The following is a 22479-nucleotide window of genomic DNA, read 5'->3' on the forward strand; positions in this document are numbered from 1 at the left end:
TCCTGTGTCCCCTCACTCTCAGGACACATGTAATACAGACAGTCCCAATGACCCGTCACTCTCAGGACACATGTAATACAGACAGTCCTGGTGTCGCCTCACTCTCAGGACACATGTAATACAGCCAGTCCCAGTGTTCCCTCACTCTCAGGACACATGTAATACAGACAGTCCCTGTGTCCCCTTACTCTCAGGACACATGTAATACAGACAGTCCCGGCGTCCCCTCACTCTCAGGACACATGTAATACAGACAGTCCCGGCGTCCCCTCACTCTCAGAACACATGTAATACAGACAGTCCCTGTGTCCCCTCACTCTCAGGACACATGTAATACAGACAGTCCCTGTGTCCCCTCACTCTCAGGACACATGTAATACAGACAGTCCCTGTGTCCCCTCACTCTCAGGACACATGTATTATAGACAGTCCTGGTGTGCCCTCACCTCAGGACACATGTAATACGGACAGCCCTGGTCTCCCCTCACTCTCAGGACACATGTAATATAGACAGTCCTGCTGTCTCCTCACTCTCAGGACACATGAAATACAGACAGTCCTGGTATCCCCTCACTCTCAGGACACATTTAATACAGACAGTCCCAGTGTCCCCTCACTCTCAGGGGACATGTAATACAGACAGTCCTGGTATCCCCTCACTCTCAGGACACATGTGATATGGAGAGTCCTGGTGTCCCCTCACTCTCAGGACACATGTAATACAGACAGTCCTGATGTCCCCTCACTCTCAGGACACATGTAATACAGACAGTCCCTGTGTCCCCTCACTCTCAGGACACATGTAATACAGATAGTCCTGGTGTCCCCTCACTCTCAGGGGACATGTAATACAGACAGTCCTGGTGTCCCCTCACTCTCAGGGGACATGTAATACAGACAGTCCTGGTATCCACTCACTCTCAGGACACATGTAATACAGACAGTCCTGGTATCCCCTCACTCTCAGGACACATGTAATACGGAGAGTCCTGGTGTCCCCTCACTCTCAGGTCACATGTAATACAGACAGTCCCGGTGTCCCCTCACTCTCAGGACACATGTAATACAGACAGTCCTGGTGTCCCCTCACTCTCAGGACACATGTAATACAGACAGACCTGGTATCCCCTCACTCTCAGGACACATGTAATACAGACAGTCCTGGTGTCCCCTCACTCTCAGGACACATGTAATACAGACAGTCCTGGTGTCCCCTCACTCTCAGGACACATGTAATACAGACAGACCTGGTGTCCCCTCACTCTCAGGGGACATGTAATACAGACAGTCCTGGTATCCCCTCACTCTCAGGACACATGTAATACAGACAGACCTGGTGTCCCCTCACTCTCAGGGGACCTGTAATACAGACAGTCCCTGTGTCCCCTCACTCTCAGGGGACCTGTAATACAGACAGTCCCTGTGTCCCCTCACTCTCAGGACACATGTAATACAGACAGTCCTGGTATCCCCTCACTCTCAGGGGACATGTAATACAGACAGTCCTGGTATCCCCTCACTCTCAGGACACATGTAATACAGACAGTCCCAGTGTCCCCTCACTCTCAGGGGACATGTAATACAGACAGTCCTGGTATCCCCTCACTCTCAGGACACATGTGATATGGAGAGTCCTGGTGTCCCCTCACTCTCAGGACACATGTAATACAGACAGTCCTGATGTCCCCTCACTCTCAGGACACATGTAATACAGACAGTCCCTGTGTCCCCTCACTCTCAGGACACATGTAATACAGATAGTCCTGGTGTCCCCTCACTCTCAGGGGACATGTAATACAGACAGTCCTGGTGTCCCCTCACTCTCAGGGGACATGTAATACAGACAGTCCTGGTATCCACTCACTCTCAGGACACATGTAATACAGACAGTCCTGGTATCCCCTCACTCTCAGGACACATGTAATACGGAGAGTCCTGGTGTCCCCTCACTCTCAGGACACATGTAATACAGACAGTCCCGGTGTCCCCTCACTCTCAGGACACATGTAATACAGACAGTCCTGGTGTCCCCTACTCTCAGGACACATGTAATACAGACAGACCTGGTATCCCCTCACTCTCAGGACACATGTAATACAGACAGTCCTGGTGTCCCCTCACTCTCAGGACACATGTAATACAGACAGTCCTGGTGTCCCCTCACTCTCAGGACACATGTAATACAGATAGTCCTGGTGTCCCCTCACTCTCAGGGGACATGTAATACAGACAGTCCTGGTGTCCCCTCATTCTCAGGGGACATGTAATACAGACAGTCCTGGTATCCACTCACTCTCAGGACACATGTAATACAGACAGTCCTGGTATCCCCTCACTCTCAGGACACATGTAATACGGAGAGTCCTGGTGTCCCCTCACTCTCAGGTCACATGTAATACAGACAGTCCCGGTGTCCCCTCACTCTCAGGACACATGTAATACAGACAGTCCTGGTGTCCCCTCACTCTCAGGACACATGTAATACAGACAGACCTGGTATCCCCTCACTCTCAGGACACATGTAATACAGACAGTCCTGGTGTCCCCTACTCTCAGGACACATGTAATACAGACAGACCTGGTATCCCCTCACTCTCAGGACACATGTAATACAGACAGTTCCAATGACCCGTCACTCTCAGGACACATGTGATACAGACAGTCCCTGTGTCCCCTCACTCTCAGGGCACATGTAATACAGACAGTTCCTGTGTCCCCTCACTCTCAGGACACATGTAATACAGACAGTCCCAATGACCCGTCACTCTCAGGACACATGTAATACAGACAGTCCTGGTGTCGCCTCACTCTCAGGACACATGTAATACAGCCAGTCCCAGTGTTCCCTCACTCTCAGGACACATGTAATACAGACAGTCCCTGTGTCCCCTTACTCTCAGGACACATGTAATACAGACAGTCCCGGCGTCCCCTCACTCTCAGGACACATGTAATACAGACAGTCCCGGCGTCCCCTCACTCTCAGAACACATGTAATACAGACAGTCCCTGTGTCCCCTCACTCTCAGGACACATGTAATACAGACAGTCCCTGTGTCCCCTCACTCTCAGGACACATGTAATACAGACAGTCCCTGTGTCCCCTCACTCTCAGGACACATGTATTATAGACAGTCCTGGTGTGCCCTCACCTCAGGACACATGTAATACGGACAGTCCTGGTCTCCCCTCACTCTCAGGACACATGTAATATAGACAGTCCTGCTGTCTCCTCACTCTCAGGACACATGAAATACAGACAGTCCTGGTATCCCCTCACTCTCAGGACACATTTAATACAGACAGTCCCAGTGTCCCCTCACTCTCAGGGGACATGTAATACAGACAGTCCTGGTATCCCCTCACTCTCAGGACACATGTGATATGGAGAGTCCTGGTGTCCCCTCACTCTCAGGACACATGTAATACAGACAGTCCTGATGTCCCCTCACTCTCAGGACACATGTAATACAGACAGTCCCTGTGTCCCCTCACTCTCAGGACACATGTAATACAGATAGTCCTGGTGTCCCCTCACTCTCAGGGGACATGTAATACAGACAGTCCTGGTGTCCCCTCACTCTCAGGGGACATGTAATACAGACAGTCCTGGTATCCACTCACTCTCAGGACACATGTAATACAGACAGTCCTGGTATCCCCTCACTCTCAGGACACATGTAATACGGAGAGTCCTGGTGTCCCCTCACTCTCAGGTCACATGTAATACAGACAGTCCCGGTGTCCCCTCACTCTCAGGACACATGTAATACAGACAGTCCTGGTGTCCCCTCACTCTCAGGACACATGTAATACAGACAGACCTGGTATCCCCTCACTCTCAGGACACATGTAATACAGACAGTCCTGGTGTCCCCTCACTCTCAGGACACATGTAATACAGACAGTCCTGGTGTCCCCTCACTCTCAGGACACATGTAATACAGACAGACCTGGTGTCCCCTCACTCTCAGGGGACATGTAATACAGACAGTCCTGGTATCCCCTCACTCTCAGGACACATGTAATACAGACAGACCTGGTGTCCCCTCACTCTCAGGGGACCTGTAATACAGACAGTCCCTGTGTCCCCTCACTCTCAGGGGACCTGTAATACAGACAGTCCCTGTGTCCCCTCACTCTCAGGACACATGTAATACAGACAGTCCTGGTATCCCCTCACTCTCAGGGGACATGTAATACAGACAGTCCTGGTATCCCCTCACTCTCAGGACACATGTAATACAGACAGTCCCAGTGTCCCCTCACTCTCAGGGGACATGTAATACAGACAGTCCTGGTATCCCCTCACTCTCAGGACACATGTGATATGGAGAGTCCTGGTGTCCCCTCACTCTCAGGACACATGTAATACAGACAGTCCTGATGTCCCCTCACTCTCAGGACACATGTAATACAGACAGTCCCTGTGTCCCCTCACTCTCAGGACACATGTAATACAGATAGTCCTGGTGTCCCCTCACTCTCAGGGGACATGTAATACAGACAGTCCTGGTGTCCCCTCACTCTCAGGGGACATGTAATACAGACAGTCCTGGTATCCACTCACTCTCAGGACACATGTAATACAGACAGTCCTGGTATCCCCTCACTCTCAGGACACATGTAATACGGAGAGTCCTGGTGTCCCCTCACTCTCAGGACACATGTAATACAGACAGTCCCGGTGTCCCCTCACTCTCAGGACACATGTAATACAGACAGTCCTGGTGTCCCCTACTCTCAGGACACATGTAATACAGACAGACCTGGTATCCCCTCACTCTCAGGACACATGTAATACAGACAGTCCTGGTGTCCCCTCACTCTCAGGACACATGTAATACAGACAGTCCTGGTGTCCCCTCACTCTCAGGACACATGTAATACAGACAGACCTGGTGTCCCCTCACTCTCAGGGGACATGTAATACAGACAGTCCTGGTATCCCCTCACTCTCAGGACACATGTAATACAGACAGACCTGGTGTCCCCTCACTCTCAGGGGACCTGTAATACAGACAGTCCCTGTGTCCCCTCACTCTCAGGGGACCTGTAATACAGACAGTCCCTGTGTCCCCTCACTCTCAGGACACATGTAATACAGACAGTCCTGGTATCCCCTCACTCTCAGGGGACATGTAATACAGACAGTCCCGGTATACCCTCACTCTCAGGGGACATGTAATACGGAGAGTCCCGGTGTCCCCTCACTCTCAGGGGACATGTAATACGGAGAGTCCTGGTGTCCCCTCACTCTCAGGGGACATGTAATACAGACAGTCCCGGTATCCCCTCACTCTCAGGACACATGTAATACGGAGAGTCCTGGTGTCCCCTCACTCTCAGGGGACATGTAATACAGACAGTCCTGGTGTCCCCTCACTCTCAGGGGACATGTTTGTAGGTTGGACTTTGATGTGACGTTTTTACTGTTTTCATTCGCACATTTCCAGTGCATTAACCCTCGGGGGAAAACTCAACTAAAATGTGGTTGGTGCACGTGGAGATATCACAGCACATGGATGATCTCCAGATTTCAACTCTTACAGGTTAACTTGTTAAAACGTATAACGTTTAATTTGGTCATGAAACTTATAAAGTGAGTGCAGACATTATGAGAAGAGTAGGTTACCTCTGCCCCCCTCCTCAATGGCCGTGCCAGCTGGCGGGTTTGGTAGGTGGAAGACGCCCCATGAAAACAAACTGGCTGATATCCCATCAGCTTGTAATGTTGGGGAACCTGAGAACAGAGCAGTTTTTTTAACATACAAGCTACTGAGGGTATCTATATATATAAAATCAAATGTCGTGACTGACTCATTGACTCATCAACACCCAGCCCAAACCCCTGGACCTACAAACATGAAAATCGGGGTGTATATTCCTTCTATGACGTTGGTGCTCACTAAGAAGGATTTTTGACTCCTAAGGGGGTGAAAAGGGCTAAAATGTTTCCTCTCCCCTGTGCAATGTCCTGACTGACTGTCTCATCGTGGCTGTAGCACAGTTCAATATTCAAACACCAACTGTCACTCCAAGTGCTGCCGAACATCACTGGCAGTTGGGGTATCTCCCCTATTTGAATAGTGAGGGAAGGGAATATATTACTACTCAGGTGAGAGAGGAAAATGTGTTACTATAGAGGTGAGGGAGGGGAATGCGTTGCTACAGAGATGAGAGAGGAAAATGTGTAAAGCTGGGTGCACACCTGAAAGATATAACTGTAGATTTTAGTTGTTAATACACACTGAACAACCATCACAGCTGTCTGGCCGGGGGTTGCATCCCACCTCCCCCCCTCCCCGGTGGCCTTTGCAGCAAGTGCACATGTGTTCGGCTGACCACCCGATATATATCTGCCATCTGCTGTGCTGCACAGCCAATGCGATATGTCTGTGAACAACGTAATTCAGACATATCGTCTGTACACACGTGCCGATACACACACGATTTATCGGCCGTACAACTGAACAGTCGATATATGTCGGTCAGTGTGTACCCAGCATTACAACATCAGTGAGAGGGGAATGTGTTACTATAGAGGTTAGGGAATGGAATGTGTTACTACACAGGTGAGGGAGGGGAATGTGTTACTATAGAGGTGAGGGAATGGAATGTGTTACTACACAGGTATTGTGTTATTACTACAGGTTTGAGGGAGGGAATTTATTTCTACAACGCCCAGCCCAAACCCCTGGACCTAGAAGCATGAAAATCAGGGAGTATATGCCTTCTATGACATAGGTATCCACTAAGCAGGGATTTTTCTGAAATTCGACTCCTAAGGGTGTGAAAAGGGCAAAAATGTTTCCTCCCCCTGTGCAATGTCCTGACTGACTGACTCATCGTGGCTGCAGCACAGTTCCATATTCAAACACCAACTGTCACCCCAAGTGCTGCCCAACTTCAGTGGCAAGTGGTGTGGCTCCCCTATTTGAATAGTCAGGGAAGGAAATGTTTTACTACAGAGGTGACAGAGGAAAATGTGTTACAACAGCAGTGAGAGGGGAATGTGTTACTATAAAGGTGAGGGAGGGGAATGTGTTACTACACAGATGAGGGAGGGGAATGTGTTACTACAGAGGTGAGGGGAGGGAATGTGTTACTACAGAGGTGAGGGGAGGGAATGTGTTACTACACAGATGAGGGAGGGGAATGTGTTACTACAGAAGTGAGGGGAATGTGTTACTACACAGATGAGGGAGGGGAATGTGTTACTACAGAAGTGAGGGGAATGTGTTACTACACAAGTGAGGGAGCGGGATCTCAAAAGTATTACTACAGGGTGAGGGAAGGGAATGTGTTACAACACGCGCAAGGGAGGGGAATGTGTTGCTACAGGGGTAAGTGGAGGGAATAAGTTACTGCAGTGGTGAAGGAGATGAATGTGTTACTACATGGGTGAGCGGGAGTAATGTGTTATTACAGGTGTGAGGGAGGAATTGTGCTTCTAAACAGGTGAGGGGGAGAATGTTAAACGTGTTACAACACAAGTGAGGGAGGGAAATGTGTTACTACAGAGGTGAGCTAGGATAATGTGTTACTACATAGGTGAGGGAGGGTAATGTCTTACTACAGCAGTGAGGGAGGGGATGCATTACTATAGAGGAAAATAATGAATGTGTTACTTGAGTGGTGAGATGGAAGTGGAAACAGTAAATATCTAAGGTTTATCTTGGTGAAACCGGTTACATATGTGCCCTATCATGTACACGCTACATATGTGCTCTATGTTATACATGCTACATTTGTTCCCTATGCTGTACATGCTATGTAGCATGTCAGAGAGCCATAGAGAGTGCAAAGTGCTGTGTACAGTGAGTGATAGAGAGTGTACAGTGCTGTGTATACAGGTCAGTGAGTGATAGAGAGTGCACAGTGCTGTGTATACAGGTCAGTGAGTGATAGAGAGTGCACAGTGCTGTGTATACAGGTCAGTGAATAATAGAGAGTGTACAGTGCTGTGTATACAGGTCTGTGAGTGATAGAGAGTGTACAGTGCTGTGTATACAGGTCAGTGAGTGATAGATTATGTACAGTGCTGTGTATACAAGTCTGGGCAGTGAGAGGTAGATAATGTACAGTGCTGTGTATATAGGTCAGTGAGCTGTAGACGGTGTACAGTGCTGAGTGTACAGGTCAGTGAGTGGTAGAGTGTATACAGTGCTGTGTATATAAGTCTGTGCAGTGAGAGGTAGATTACGTATAGTGCCGTGTATATAGGTCAGTATGTTGTAGACGGTGTACAGTGCTGTGTGTACAGGTCAGTGAATGGTAGATTGTGTACAGTGCTGAGTGTACAGGTCAGTGAGTGGTAGATTGTGTACAGTGCTGTGTATACAGGTCAGTGAGTGATAGAGAGTGCAAAGTGCTGTGTACAGTGAGTGATAGAGAGTGTACAGTGCTGTGTATACAGGTCAGTGAGTGATAGAGAGTGCACAGTGCTGTGTATACAGGTCAGTGAGTGATAGAGAGTGCACAGTGCTGTGTATACAGGTCAGTGAGTGATAGAGAGTGTACAGTGCTGTGTATACAGGTCAGTGAGTGATAGAGAATGTACAGTGCTGTGTATACAGGTCTGTGAGTGATAGAGAGTGTACAGTGCTGTGTATACAGGTCAGTGAGTGATAGAGAGTGTACAGTGCTGTGTATTCAGGTCAGTGAGTGATAGAGAGTGTACAGTGCTGTGTATACAGGTCAGTAAGTGATAGAGAGTGTACAGTGCTGTGTATACAGGTCAGTGAGTGATAGAGAGTGTAGAGAGTGTACAGTGCTGTGTATACAGGTCAGTGAGTGATAGAGAGTGTACAGTGCTGTGTATACAGGTCAGTGAGTGATAGAGAGTGTACAGTGCTGTGTATACACGTCAGTGAGTGATAGAGAATGTACAGTGCTGTGTATACAGGTCAGTGAGTGATAGAGAGTGTACAGTGCTGTGTATACAGGTCAGTGAGTGATAGAGAGTGCACAGTGCTGTGTATACAGGTCAGTGAGTGATAAAGAGTGCACAGTGCTGTGTATACAGGTCAGTGAGTGATAGAGAGTGTACAGTGCTGTGTATACAGGTCAGTGAGTGATAGAGAGTGCACAGTGCTGTGTATGAGACCTCTCTGTATGTGAGACAGGTCAGACCTGCCTCAAAGGGAAGATGGCTGCTCGATGTGTGTCAAAGGTTCTGATGTTTACGCTGGTCTGTCACATTGGACGGATATGAGAAGGCAGTAGTGGGCGCCTTTATGCCGGCTGTGCTTTGGCAGGTATGCAAACCGTTACCGATTGCAGTTGCACTTGCATACACTGCTGAATCAGGCCCTGTGTACAGTGCTGAGTGTACAGGTCAGTGAGTGGTAAATTGTGTATAGTGCTGTGTATACAAGGCAGTGAGAGGTAGACTACGTATAGTGCTGTGTATATAGGTCAGTGAGCTGTAGACAGTGTACAGTGCTGAGTGTACAGGTCAGTGACTGGTAGATTGTGTACAGTGCTGTGTATACAAGTCTGGGCAGTGAGAGGTAGATTACGTATAGCGCTGTGTATATAGGTCAGTATGTTATAGATGGTGTACAGTGCTGAGTGTACAGGTCAGTGAGTGGTAGAGTGTGTACAGTGCTGTGTATATAAGTCAGTGCAGTGAGAGGTAGATTACGTATAGTGCCGTGTATATAGGTCAGTGAGCTGTAGAGTGTGTACAGTGCTGAGTGTACAGGTCAGTGACTGGTAGATTATGTACAGTGCTGTGTATACAAGTCTGGGCAGTGAGAGGTAGATAATGTACAGTGCTGTGTATATAGGTCAGTGAGCTGTAGACGGTGTACAGTGCTGAGTGTACAGGTCAGTGAGTGGTAGAGTGTATACAGTGCTGTGTATATAAGTCTGTGCAGTGAGAGGTAGATTACGTATAGTGCCGTGTATATAGGTCAGTATGTTGTAGACGGTGTACAGTGCTGTGTGTACAGGTCAGTGAATGGTAGATTGTGTACAGTGCTGAGTGTACAGGTCAGTGAGTGGTAGATTGTGTACAGTGCTGTGTATATAAGTCAGTGCAGTGAGAGGTAGATAATGTATAGTGCTGTGTATATAGGTCAGTGAGCTGTAGAAGGTGTACAGTGCTGAGTGTACAGGTCAGTGCAGTGAGAGATATATAATGTACAGTGCTGTGCATATAAGTCAGTGCAGTGAGAGGTAGATAATGTATAGTGCGTGTATATAGGTCAGTGAACTGTAGACGGTGTACAGTGCTGAGTGTACAGGCCAGTGAGTGGTAGATTGTGTACAGTGCTGTGTATGTAAGTCAGTGCAGTGAGAGGTAGATTATGTATAGTGCTGTGTATATAGGTCAGTGAACTGTAGACGGTGTACAGTGCTGAGTGTACAGGTCATTGAGTGGTAGATTGTGTACAGTGCTGTGTATATAGGTCAGTGAGTGGTAGATTGTGTACAGTGCTGTGTATGTAAGTCAGTGCAGTGAGAGGTAGATTATGTATAGTGCTGTGTATATAGGTCAGTGAACTGTAGACGGTGTACAGTGCTGAGTGTACAGGTCATTGAGTGGTAGATTGTGTACAGTGCTGTGTATATAGGTCAGTGAGTGGTAGATTGTGTACAGTGCTGTGTATATAGGTCAGTGAGTGGTAGATTGTGTACAGTGCTGTGTATATAGGTCAGTGAGTGGTAGATTGTGTACAGTGCTGTGTATGTAAGTCAGTGCAGTGAGAGGTAGATTATGTATAGAACCAAAAAAGAGAGACCTGGTTCCCGATGCCCAATATGTGTGATTCCCTAATTCACCTTCCGCTGTCAATAAGGGAATACTCAGCCCTTAAAATAAAAAACACAAACTCTCAAATGACAGCGCTGGTGAAATAAGTTTTTAATGCACAATAATAAAATTATATTAACAAGGAAAAATTGAAAGCATAATATATAATGTTGCATAAATATCCCAGGCTGGTACGTTTATTAAAAATGAATAATACAATATTAAAAAACAATAAAAATCGCCATTGAAGAGTTAAATAGTAAAATTAGCAGAAGCAGCTTTTATGGTATTCACTAAAGCAGAAATACACCTGTTAGTAGGAAGATTAAATGTCACAGTCCTGGCAGCAATAGCTTTTGTTAGTATGATAAATCAGCGTGATTAGTCTTAATCCAGTAAGACGTATCTTTTATTATTTCACATAAGTTCCACATTTTATATGGTTTCCAAATAATGAATAGATATTGGAAGCGTCATATTTACCTACTAAGTGTTTTTCCTGGCCTGGAAATAATCTCTCACCTCATTCTAACCTTATCTGCAGGTAAATGTGCCTTTATAGGTGTTTCCTCCAGAAAGTCTGTGGACCTCATTCAGAGTTTCTCGCTAGATGCGATCGCTCGCCCCCAGCGTATGCAAATTTGTCAAAGTGACGCCACGTGAAGCGATCGCTCGCCAAGGCATAAGCACGCCCACAATGTCTTAGCGAGCAGCCAGTGTACGCCCAATCGCACAGGCAGAGCCGCCCACAGCACACGGCATCTCCAGGAAGTGTATTAAAACATTGGTACATCGAGGACAATTGGAAGCGATCGTAGCGCTTGTGGTTGCCTTACCCTACCGCAAGCACTGCGAGGACTTCAGTGTAAAAAACAGGCATGTGACATGTACTATGACGCTGCGTGTTAATTATGCACGCCTTAAAAACGGCGTTGAAACACTCGGGCATGCCTGCGTTCGCACCTCCACTCCCCCGTTATTAGTGTCCTGCCCCTGTTACCACCCACAAATGGCCTCTCCTGTCACTCATTTCACTGGGCTGCCTTTGCTGGGCGAGCGAGCGGCCTGCGATCGCACAGAGTAGTTTGCGCACGCGCAGAACGAAGCATGTTCATGCGCGTATGCAAACCATCGGGCCGCTTGCGAGTGCACAGCGCTAGCGAGCGACTCTGAATGAGGTCCTGTATCCTCCCAGCTGCTGTTCAGGTCCAAATTTGCAGCTCTCACAGGAGCGTAGGGTCTGGGGACCTGGGGACCCACCGGCCGAAGCAATATCTCATATATAGGGTGGTGGTACCGGCTGGACTGATGTAGTGAATAAGCTTAAATCCTTAACGCGTTTCTCCGCCTATACTGATGTAGTGAATAAGCTTAAATCCTTAACGCGTTTCTCCGCCTCTGTCAGCGGCTTCCTCAGAAGGTGTAATATGTATCCCGGCTTTAGGATTTATATACCGGCATGTGCTGTAGATTCTATGAGTCCTGAGCTTAATCCAGCCTCAAACCGGTATAAAAATCCCTACATATTACACCTTCTGTGGAAGCCGCTGACAACGTTCATAGGCGGGGAAACGCGTTAAGGCCTTGAGCTTATTGAGTACATCACTCCAGCCGGTACCAACGCCCTATATATGGGATATTGCTTCAGCCGGTGGCATTACTCTGTGCGTGGGGCAAACAGCACAGAGATCTGTGAGATCTTGGACCTGACCAGCAGCTGGGAGAACACCTATAAAAGCACATCTACCGGCAGATAAGGCTGGAATGAGGCGAGAGAGTATTTCCTGGCCTATTAATTATTTGGAAACCATATAAAATGTGGAACTTATCCGAATAATAAAAGATACATCTTACTGGATTAAGACTAATCACGCTGATTTATCATACTAACAAAAGCTATTGCTGCCAGGACTGTGACATTTAATCTTCCTACTAACAGATGTAATTTCTGCTTTAGTGAATACCATAAACGCTTGGACTGCTTCTGCTATTTCACCTTTTAACTATTCAGTGGCATTATAGCGATTTTTATTGTTTTTTAATAGTATATTAAAAAAATTGTATTATTAATTTTTAATAAACGTAATATAATTTTATTATTGTGCATCAAGAAAACCTATGTAACCAGCGCTGTCATATGAGAGTTTGAGATTATGTACAGTACTGTGTATATAGGTCTGTGAGCTGTAGACAGTGTACAGTGCTGAGTGTACAGGTCAGTGACTGGTAGATTGCCTACATTGCTGTGTGTATACAAGTCTGTGTAGTGAGAGGTAAACTATGTACAGTGCTGTGTATACAGGTCTGTGAGTGGTAGATTATGTACAATGCTGTGTGTTAAGGTCAGAGCATGGTAGACTGAGTACAGCACTGTGTATATAAGTCAATGCATTGGGCCTGATTCAGACCCACTCGCGAGCGCTTAGCGCTCGCAAGCGGGTCGATGGACGGGCAGAGCGCACGCGCGGCGTGCGGGGGCCCCGAAGCGAGCGAGAAATCGCTCGCTCAGGCGATCGCATCCAAAGGGGGCGGCTGTCGATGTTGAGTGACAGCTCACCCCATTTGGTAGGCGGCTCGGGGGGGGGGTGGCTGGCCAAACAGAGGCATTCCCGAAAGAATGCCTTCCGTTTGGGGGCGGCCCCACTGACATCACGAGTGATGTCAGTGGTGAGCTTCCGGCTCTATTAGAGCCGGAAGCCCACTGGGGCTTACGGCAGACGAGACCCTACCACAAGGGTCTCGTCGCAAGCCCGATGGTCGCAACCATCACCAGGCCGCTCGCAAAAGCTGTGGGTGGTCACCCACAGCTTAATGAGTGGCCAGAAGGCCGGACCAAAAAAACAACGCCCTTCAGCCCTGCGAGCTGCCTCCAGCAGCGAGCGGGTCTGAATCAGGGCCACTGTGAGGTAGGTTATGTACAGTGCTGTGTGTACAGGTCAGTGAATGGAAGATTGGGTACAGTGCTGTATATATAAGTCTGTGCAGTGAGAGGTAGATTATGTACAGTGCTGTGTGTACAGGTCAGTGAGTTGTAGACTGTGTACAGTGCAGAGTATCTGTAGTGTGTACACAAATAAGGGATCACAGGGTTTGCACAATCACCTTTAAATCATAGAATAGAAATCTCTGTTTGAGCAGAACGGCTGCAGGTTTGGGAGGAACAGAACCGACATCTCCTGGAACCTGAGTACAGAAGATAAAACACAAAGTAAAGACATTTATTTCTGCTTTAACTCTGGGGTGAGGAGATTAGACTATGGCTGATAATATCAACACCCACTGACCTACAGAAGAGTATGGACAGCACAATCATACTTATAGAGCCTATGGCTGATCACATCTACACCCACTGACCTACCGAAGTGTATGGACAGCACAATCATACTTATAGAGACTATGACTTATCACATCTACACCCACTGATCTACAGAAGTGTATGGACAGCACAATCATACTTATAGAGCCTATGGCTGATCACATCTACACCCACTGACCTACAGAAGTGTATGAACAGCACAATCATACTTATAGAGAATATGGCTGAGCACATCTACACCCACTGACCTACAGAAGTGTATAGACAGCACAATCATACTTATAGAGCCTATGGCTGAGCACATCTACACCCACTGATCTACAGAAGTGTATGGACAGCACAATCATACTTATAGAGCCTATGGCTGAGCACATCTACTCCCACTGATCTACAGAAGTGTATGGACAGCACAATCATACTTATAGAGACTATGGCTGATCACATCTACACACCACTGATCTACAGAAGTGTATGGACAGCACAATCATACTTATAGAGCCTATGGCTGAGCACATCTACTCCCACTGATCTACAGAAGTGTATGGACAGCACAATCATACTTAGAGAGCTTATGGCTGATCACAACTACACCCACTGACCTACAGAAGTGTACGGAGAGCACAATCATACTTATAGAGCCTATGGCTGATCACATCTACTCCCACTGATCTACAGAAGGGTATGGACAGCACAATCATACTTATAGAGCCTATGGCTGATCACATCTACACCCACTGATCTACAGAAGTGTAAGGACAGCACAATCATACTTATAGAGACTATGGCTGATCACATCTACACCCACTTACCTACAGAAGGGTATGGACAGCACAATCATACTTATAGAGCTTACGGCTGATCACATCTACACGCACTGATCTACAGAAGTGTATGGGCAGCACAATCATACTTATAGTGCCTATGGCTGATCACATCTACACCCACTGATCTACAGAAGTGTATGGACAACACAATCATACTTATAGAGACTATGGCTGATCACATCTACACCCACTGACCTACAGAAGTGTATGGACAGCACAATCATACTTATAGAGCCTATGGCTGATCACATCTACACCCACTGACCTACAGAAGTGTATAGACAGCACAATCATACTTATAGAGACTATGGCTGATCACATCTACACCCACTGACCTACAGAAGTGTATGGACAGCACAATCATACTTATAGAGCCTATGGCTGATCACATCTACACCCACTGACCTACAGAAGTGTATGGACAGCACAATTATACTTATAGTGCCTATGGCTGATCACATCTACACCCACTGACCTACAGAAGTGTATGGACAGCACAATCATACTTATAGAGCCTATGGCTGATCACATCTACACCCACTGACCTACAGAAGTGTATAGACAGCACAATCATACTTATAGAGACTATGGCTGATCGCATCTACACCCACTGACCTACAGAAGTGTATGGACAGCACAATCATACTTATAGAGCCTATGGCTGATCACATCTACACCCACTGACCTACAGAAGTGTATGGACAGCACAATCATACTTATAGAGCCTATGGCTGATCACATCTACACCCACTGACGTACAGAAGTGTATGGACAGCACAATCATACTTATAGAGACTATGGCTGATAATATCAACAGCCACTGACCTACAGAAGTGTACGGAGAGCACAATCATACTTATAGAGACTATGGCTGATCACATCTACACCCACTGACCTACAGAAGTGTACAGACAGCACAATCATAGTTATAGAGACTATGGCTGATCACATCTACACCCACTGATCTACAGAAGTGTATAGACAGCACAATCATACTTATAGAGCCTATGGCTGATCACATCTACTCCCACTGATCTACAGAAGGGTATGGACAGCACAATCATACTTATAGAGCCTATGGCTGATCACATCTACACCCACTGATCTACAGAAGTGTATGGACAGCACAATCATACTTATAGAGCCTATGGCTGATCACATCTACACCCACTGACCTACAGAAGAGTATGGACAGCACAATCATACTTATAGAGCCTATGGCTGAGCACATCTACTCCCACTGATCTACAGAAGTGTATGGACAGCACAATCTTACTTAGAGAGCTTATGGCTGATCACAACTACACCCACTGACCTACAGAAGTGTACGGAGAGCACAATCATAATTATAGAGCCTATGGCTGATCACATCTACTCCCACTGATCTACAGAAGGGTATGGACAGCACAATCATACTTATAGAGCCTATGGCTGATCACATCTACACCCACTGATCTACAGAAGGGTATGGACAGCACAATCATACTTATAGAGCTTACGGCTGATCACATCTACACGCACTGATCTACAGAAGGGTATGGACAGCACAATCATACTTATAGAGCTTACGGCTGATCACATCTACACGCACTGATCTACAGAAGTGTATGGGCAGCACAATCATACTTATAGTGCCTATGGCTGATCACATCTACACCCACTGATCAACAGAAGTGTATGGACAACACAATCATACTTATAGAGACTATGGCTGATCACATCTACACACCACTGATCTACAGAAGTGTAAGGACAGCACAATCATACTTATAGAGCCTATGGCTGATCACATCTACACCCACTGATATACAGAAGTGTATGGACAACACAGTCATACTTATAGAGCCTATGGCTGATCACATCTACACCCACTGACCTACAGAAGGGTATGGACAGCACAATCATACTTATAGAGCCTATGGCTGATCACATCTACACCCACTGACCTACAGAAGTGTATGGACAGCACAATCATACTTATAGAGCCTATGACTTATCACATCTACACCCACTGATCTACAGAAGTGTATGGACATCACAATAATACTTATAGAGCCTATGGCTGATCACATCTAAACCCACTGATCTACAGAAGGGTATGGACAGCACAATCATACTTATAGAACCTATGGCTGATCACATCTACACCCGCTGATCTACAGAAGTGTATGGCCAGCACAATCATACTTATAGAGCCTATGGCTGAGCACATCTACACCCACTGACCTACAGAAGTGTATGGACAGCACAATCATACTTATAGAGCCTATGGCTGATCACATCTACACCCACTGACCTACAGAAGTGTATAGACAGCACAATCATACTTATAGAGACTATGGCTGATCACATCTACACCCACTGACCTACAGAAGTGAATGGACAGCACAATCATACTTATAGAGCCTATGGCTGATCACATCTACACCCACTGACCTACAGAAGTGTATAGACAGCACAATCATACTTATAGAGACTATGGCTGATCACATCTACACCCACTGACCTACAGAAGTGTATGGACAGCACAATCATACTTATAGAGCCTATGGCTGATCACATCTACACCCACTGACCTACAGAAGTGTATGGACAGCACAATCATACTTATAGAGCCTATGGCTGATCACATCTACACCCACTGACCTACAGAAGGGTATGGACATCACAATAATACTTATAGAGCCTATGGCTGATCACATCTACACCCACTGACCTACAGAAGTGTATAGACAGCACAATCATACTTATAGAGACTATGGCTGATCGCATCTACACCCACTGACCTACAGAAGTGTATGGACAGCACAATCATACTTATAGAGCCTATGGCTGATCACATCTACACCCACTGACCTACAGAAGTGTATGGACAGCACAATCATACTTATAGAGCCTATGGCTGATCACATCTACACCCACTGATGTACAGAAGTGTATGGACAGCACAATCATACTTATAGAGACTATGGCTGATAATATCAACAGCCACTGACCTACAGAAGTGTACGGAGAGCACAATCATACTTATAGAGACTATGGCTGATCACATCTACACCCACTGACCTACAGAAGTGTATAGACAGCACAATCATAGTTATAGAGACTATGGCTGATCACATCTACACCCACTGATCTACAGAAGTGTATGGACAGCACAATCATACTTATAGAGCCTATGGCTGATCACATCTACACACCACTGATCTACAGAAGTGTAAGGACAGCACAATCATACTTATAGAGCCTATGGCTGATCACATCTACACCCACTGATATACAGAAGTGTATGGACAACACAGTCATACTTATAGAGCCTATGGCTGATCACATCTACACCCACTGACCTACAGAAGGGTATGGACAGCACAATCATACTTATAGAGCCTATGGCTGATCACATCTACACCCACTGACCTACAGAAGTGTATGGACAGCACAATCATACTTATAGAGCCTATGACTTATCACATCTACACCCACTGATCTACAGAAGTGTATGGACATCACAATAATACTTATAGAGCCTATGGCTGATCACATCTACACCCACTGATCTACAGAAGGGTATGGACAGCACAATCATACTTATAGAACCTATGGCTGATCACATCTACACCCGCTGATCGACAGAAGTGTATGGCCAGCACAATCATACTTATAGAGCCTATGGCTGAGCACATCTACACCCACTGACCTACAGAAGTGTATGGACAGCACAATCATACTTATAGAGCCTATGGCTGATTACATCTACACCCACTGACCTACAGAAGTGTATAGACAGCACAATCATACTTATAGAGACTATGGCTGATCACATCTACACCCACTGACCTACAGAAGTGTATGGACAGCACAATCATACTTATAGAGCCTATGGCTGATCACATCTACACCCACTGACCTACAGAAGTGTATAGACAGCACAATCATACTTATAGAGACTATGGCTGATCACATCTACACCCACTGACCTACAGAAGTGTATGGACAGCACAATCATACTTATAGAGCCTATGGCTGATCACATCTACACCCACTGACCTACAGAAGTGTATGGACAGCACAATCATACTTATAGAGCCTATGGCTGATCACATCTACACCCACTGACCTACAGAAGGGTATGGACATCACAATAATACTTATAGAGACTATGGCTGATCACATCTACACCCACTGACCTACAGAAGTGTATGGACATCACAATCATAATTATAGAGCCTATGGCTGATCACATCTACACCCACTGACCTACAGAAGTTTATGGATAGCACAATCATACTATTATAGAGCCTATGGCTGATCACATCTACACCCACTGATCTACAGAAGTGTATGGACATCACAATAATACTTATAGAGACTATGGATGATCACATCTACACCCACTGACCTACAGAAGTGTATGGACATCACAATCATACTTATAGAGCCTATGGCTGATCACATCTACACCCACAGACCTACAGAAGTGTATGGATAGCACAATCATACTATTATAGAGCCTATGGCTGATCACATCTACACCCACTGATCTACAGAAGTGTATGGACAGCACAATCATACTTATAGAGCCTATGGCTGATCACATCTACACCCACTGACCTACAGAAGTGTATGGACAGCACAATCATACTTATAGAGCCTATGACTTATCACATCTACACCCACTGATCTACAGAAGTGTATGGACATCACAATAATACTTATAGAGCCTATGGCTGATCACATCTACACCCACTGATCTACAGAAGGGTATGGACAGCACAATCATACTTATAGAGCCTATGGCTGATCACATCTACACCCACTGATCTACAGAAGTGTAAGGACAGCACAATCATACTTATAGAGACTATGGCTGATCACATCTACACCCACTGACCTACAGAAGGGTATGGACAGCACAATCATACTTATAGAGCTTACGGCTGATCACATCTACACGCACTGATCTACAGAAGTGTATGGGCAGCACAATCATACTTATAGTGCCTATGGCTGATCACATCTACACCCACTGATCAACAGAAGTGTATGGACAACACAATCATACTTATAGAGCCTATGGCTGATCACATCTACACCCACTGACCTACAGAAGTGTATGGACAGCACAATCATACTTATAGAGCCTATGGCTGATCACATCTACACCCACTGACCTACAGAAGTGTATGGACAGCACAATCATACTTATAGTGCCTATGGCTGATCACATCTACACCCACTGACCTACAGAAGTGTATGGACAGCACAATCATACTTATAGAGCCTATGGCTGATCACATCTACACCCCCTGACCTACAGAAGTGTATAGACAGCACAATCATACTTATAGAGACTATGGCTGATCGCATCTACACCCACTGACCTACAGAAGTGTATGGACAGCACAATCATACTTATAGAGCCTATGGCTGATCACATCTACACCCACTGACCTACAGAAGTGTATGGACAGCACAATCATACTTATAGAGCCTATGGCTGATCACATCTACACCCACTGACGTACAGAAGTGTATGGACAGCACAATCATACTTATAGAGACTATGGCTGATAATATCAACAGCCACTGACCTACAGAAGTGTACGGAGAGCACAATCATACTTATAGAGACTATGGCTGATCACATCTACACCCACTGACCTACAGAAGTGTATAGACAGCACAATCATAGTTATAGAGACTATGGCTGATCACATCTACACCCACTGATCTACAGAAGTGTATGGACAGCACAATCATACTTATAGAGCCTATGGCTGAGCACATCTACTCCCACTGATCTACAGAAGTGTATGGACAGCACAATCATACTTAGAGAGCTTATGGCTGATCACAACTACACCCACTGACCTACAGAAGTGTACGGAGAGCACAATCATACTTATAGAGCCTATGGCTGATCACATCTACACCCACTGATATACAGAAGTGTATGGACAACACAGTCATACTTATAGAGCCTATGGCTGATCACATCTACACCCACTGACCTACAGAAGGGTATGGACAGCACAATCATACTTATAGAGCCTATGGCTGATCACATCTACACCCACTGACCTACAGAAGTGTATGGACAGCACAATCATACTTATAGAGCCTATGACTTATCACATCTACACCCACTGATCTACAGAAGTGTATGGACATCACAATAATACTTATAGAGCCTATGGCTGATCACATCTACACCCACTGATCTACAGAAGGGTATGGACAGCACAATCATACTTATAGAACCTATGGCTGATCACATCTACACCCGCTGATCTACAGAAGTGTATGGCCAGCACAATCATACTTATAGAGCCTATGGCTGAGCACATCTACACCCACTGACCTACAGAAGTGTATGGACAGCACAATCATACTTATAGAGCCTATGGCTGATCACATCTACACCCACTGACCTACAGAAGTGTATAGACAGCACAATCATACTTATAGAGACTATGGCTGATCACATCTACACCCACTGACCTACAGAAGTGAATGGACAGCACAATCATACTTATAGAGCCTATGGCTGATCACATCTACACCCACTGACCTACAGAAGTGTATAGACAGCACAATCATACTTATAGAGACTATGGCTGATCACATCTACACCCACTGACCTACAGAAGTGTATGGACAGCACAATCATACTTATAGAGCCTATGGCTGATCACATCTACACCCACTGACCTACAGAAGTGTATGGACAGCACAATCATACTTATAGAGCCTATGGCTGATCACATCTACACCCACTGACCTACAGAAGGGTATGGACATCACAATAATACTTATAGAGCCTATGGCTGATCACATCTACACCCACTGACCTACAGAAGTGTATAGACAGCACAATCATACTTATAGAGACTATGGCTGATCGCATCTACACCCACTGACCTACAGAAGTGTATGGACAGCACAATCATACTTATAGAGCCTATGGCTGATCACATCTACACCCACTGACCTACAGAAGTGTATGGACAGCACAATCATACTTATAGAGCCTATGGCTGATCACATCTACACCCACTGACCTACAGAAGTGTATGGACAGCACAATCATACTTATAGAGCCTATGGCTGATCACATCTACACCCACTGATGTACAGAAGTGTATGGACAGCACAATCATACTTATAGAGACTATGGCTGATAATATCAACAGCCACTGACCTACAGAAGTGTACGGAGAGCACAATCATACTTATAGAGACTATGGCTGATCACATCTACACCCACTGACCTACAGAAGTGTATAGACAGCACAATCATAGTTATAGAGCCTATGGCTGATCACATCTACACCCACTGATATACAGAAGTGTATGGACAACACAGTCATACTTATAGAGCCTATGGCTGATCACATCTACACCCACTGACCTACAGAAGGGTATGGACAGCACAATCATACTTATAGAGCCTATGGCTGATCACATCTACACCCACTGACCTACAGAAGTGTATGGACAGCACAATCATACTTATAGAGCCTATGACTTATCACATCTACACCCACTGATCTACAGAAGTGTATGGACATCACAAT

General features: G+C 45.9%; 1 protein-coding gene across 4 annotated transcripts in view; it reads right to left on the reverse strand.

Annotated features, from left to right (window-relative positions):
- Nucleotides 1-22479, reverse strand: part of CFAP221 (cilia and flagella associated protein 221) — a 270181-nt gene that overhangs the window by 56423 nt on the left and 191279 nt on the right. For all 4 annotated transcript variants that reach the window (XM_088475534.1, XM_088475533.1, XM_088475535.1 and 1 more), the window contains 2 exons: nt 13865-13945; nt 5636-5743 (listed from right to left, as the gene is read on the reverse strand). In XM_088475534.1, the coding sequence (XP_088331660.1) occupies nt 5636-5743; nt 13865-13945 (189 nt within the window). The remainder of the gene's footprint in view (nt 1-5635; nt 5744-13864; nt 13946-22479) is intronic.

This window comes from Taudactylus pleione, unplaced genomic scaffold, assembly GCF_031769625.1.
Source record: "Taudactylus pleione unplaced genomic scaffold, aTauple2 ptg000173l, whole genome shotgun sequence".
NCBI lineage: Eukaryota > Metazoa > Chordata > Amphibia > Anura > Myobatrachidae > Taudactylus > Taudactylus pleione.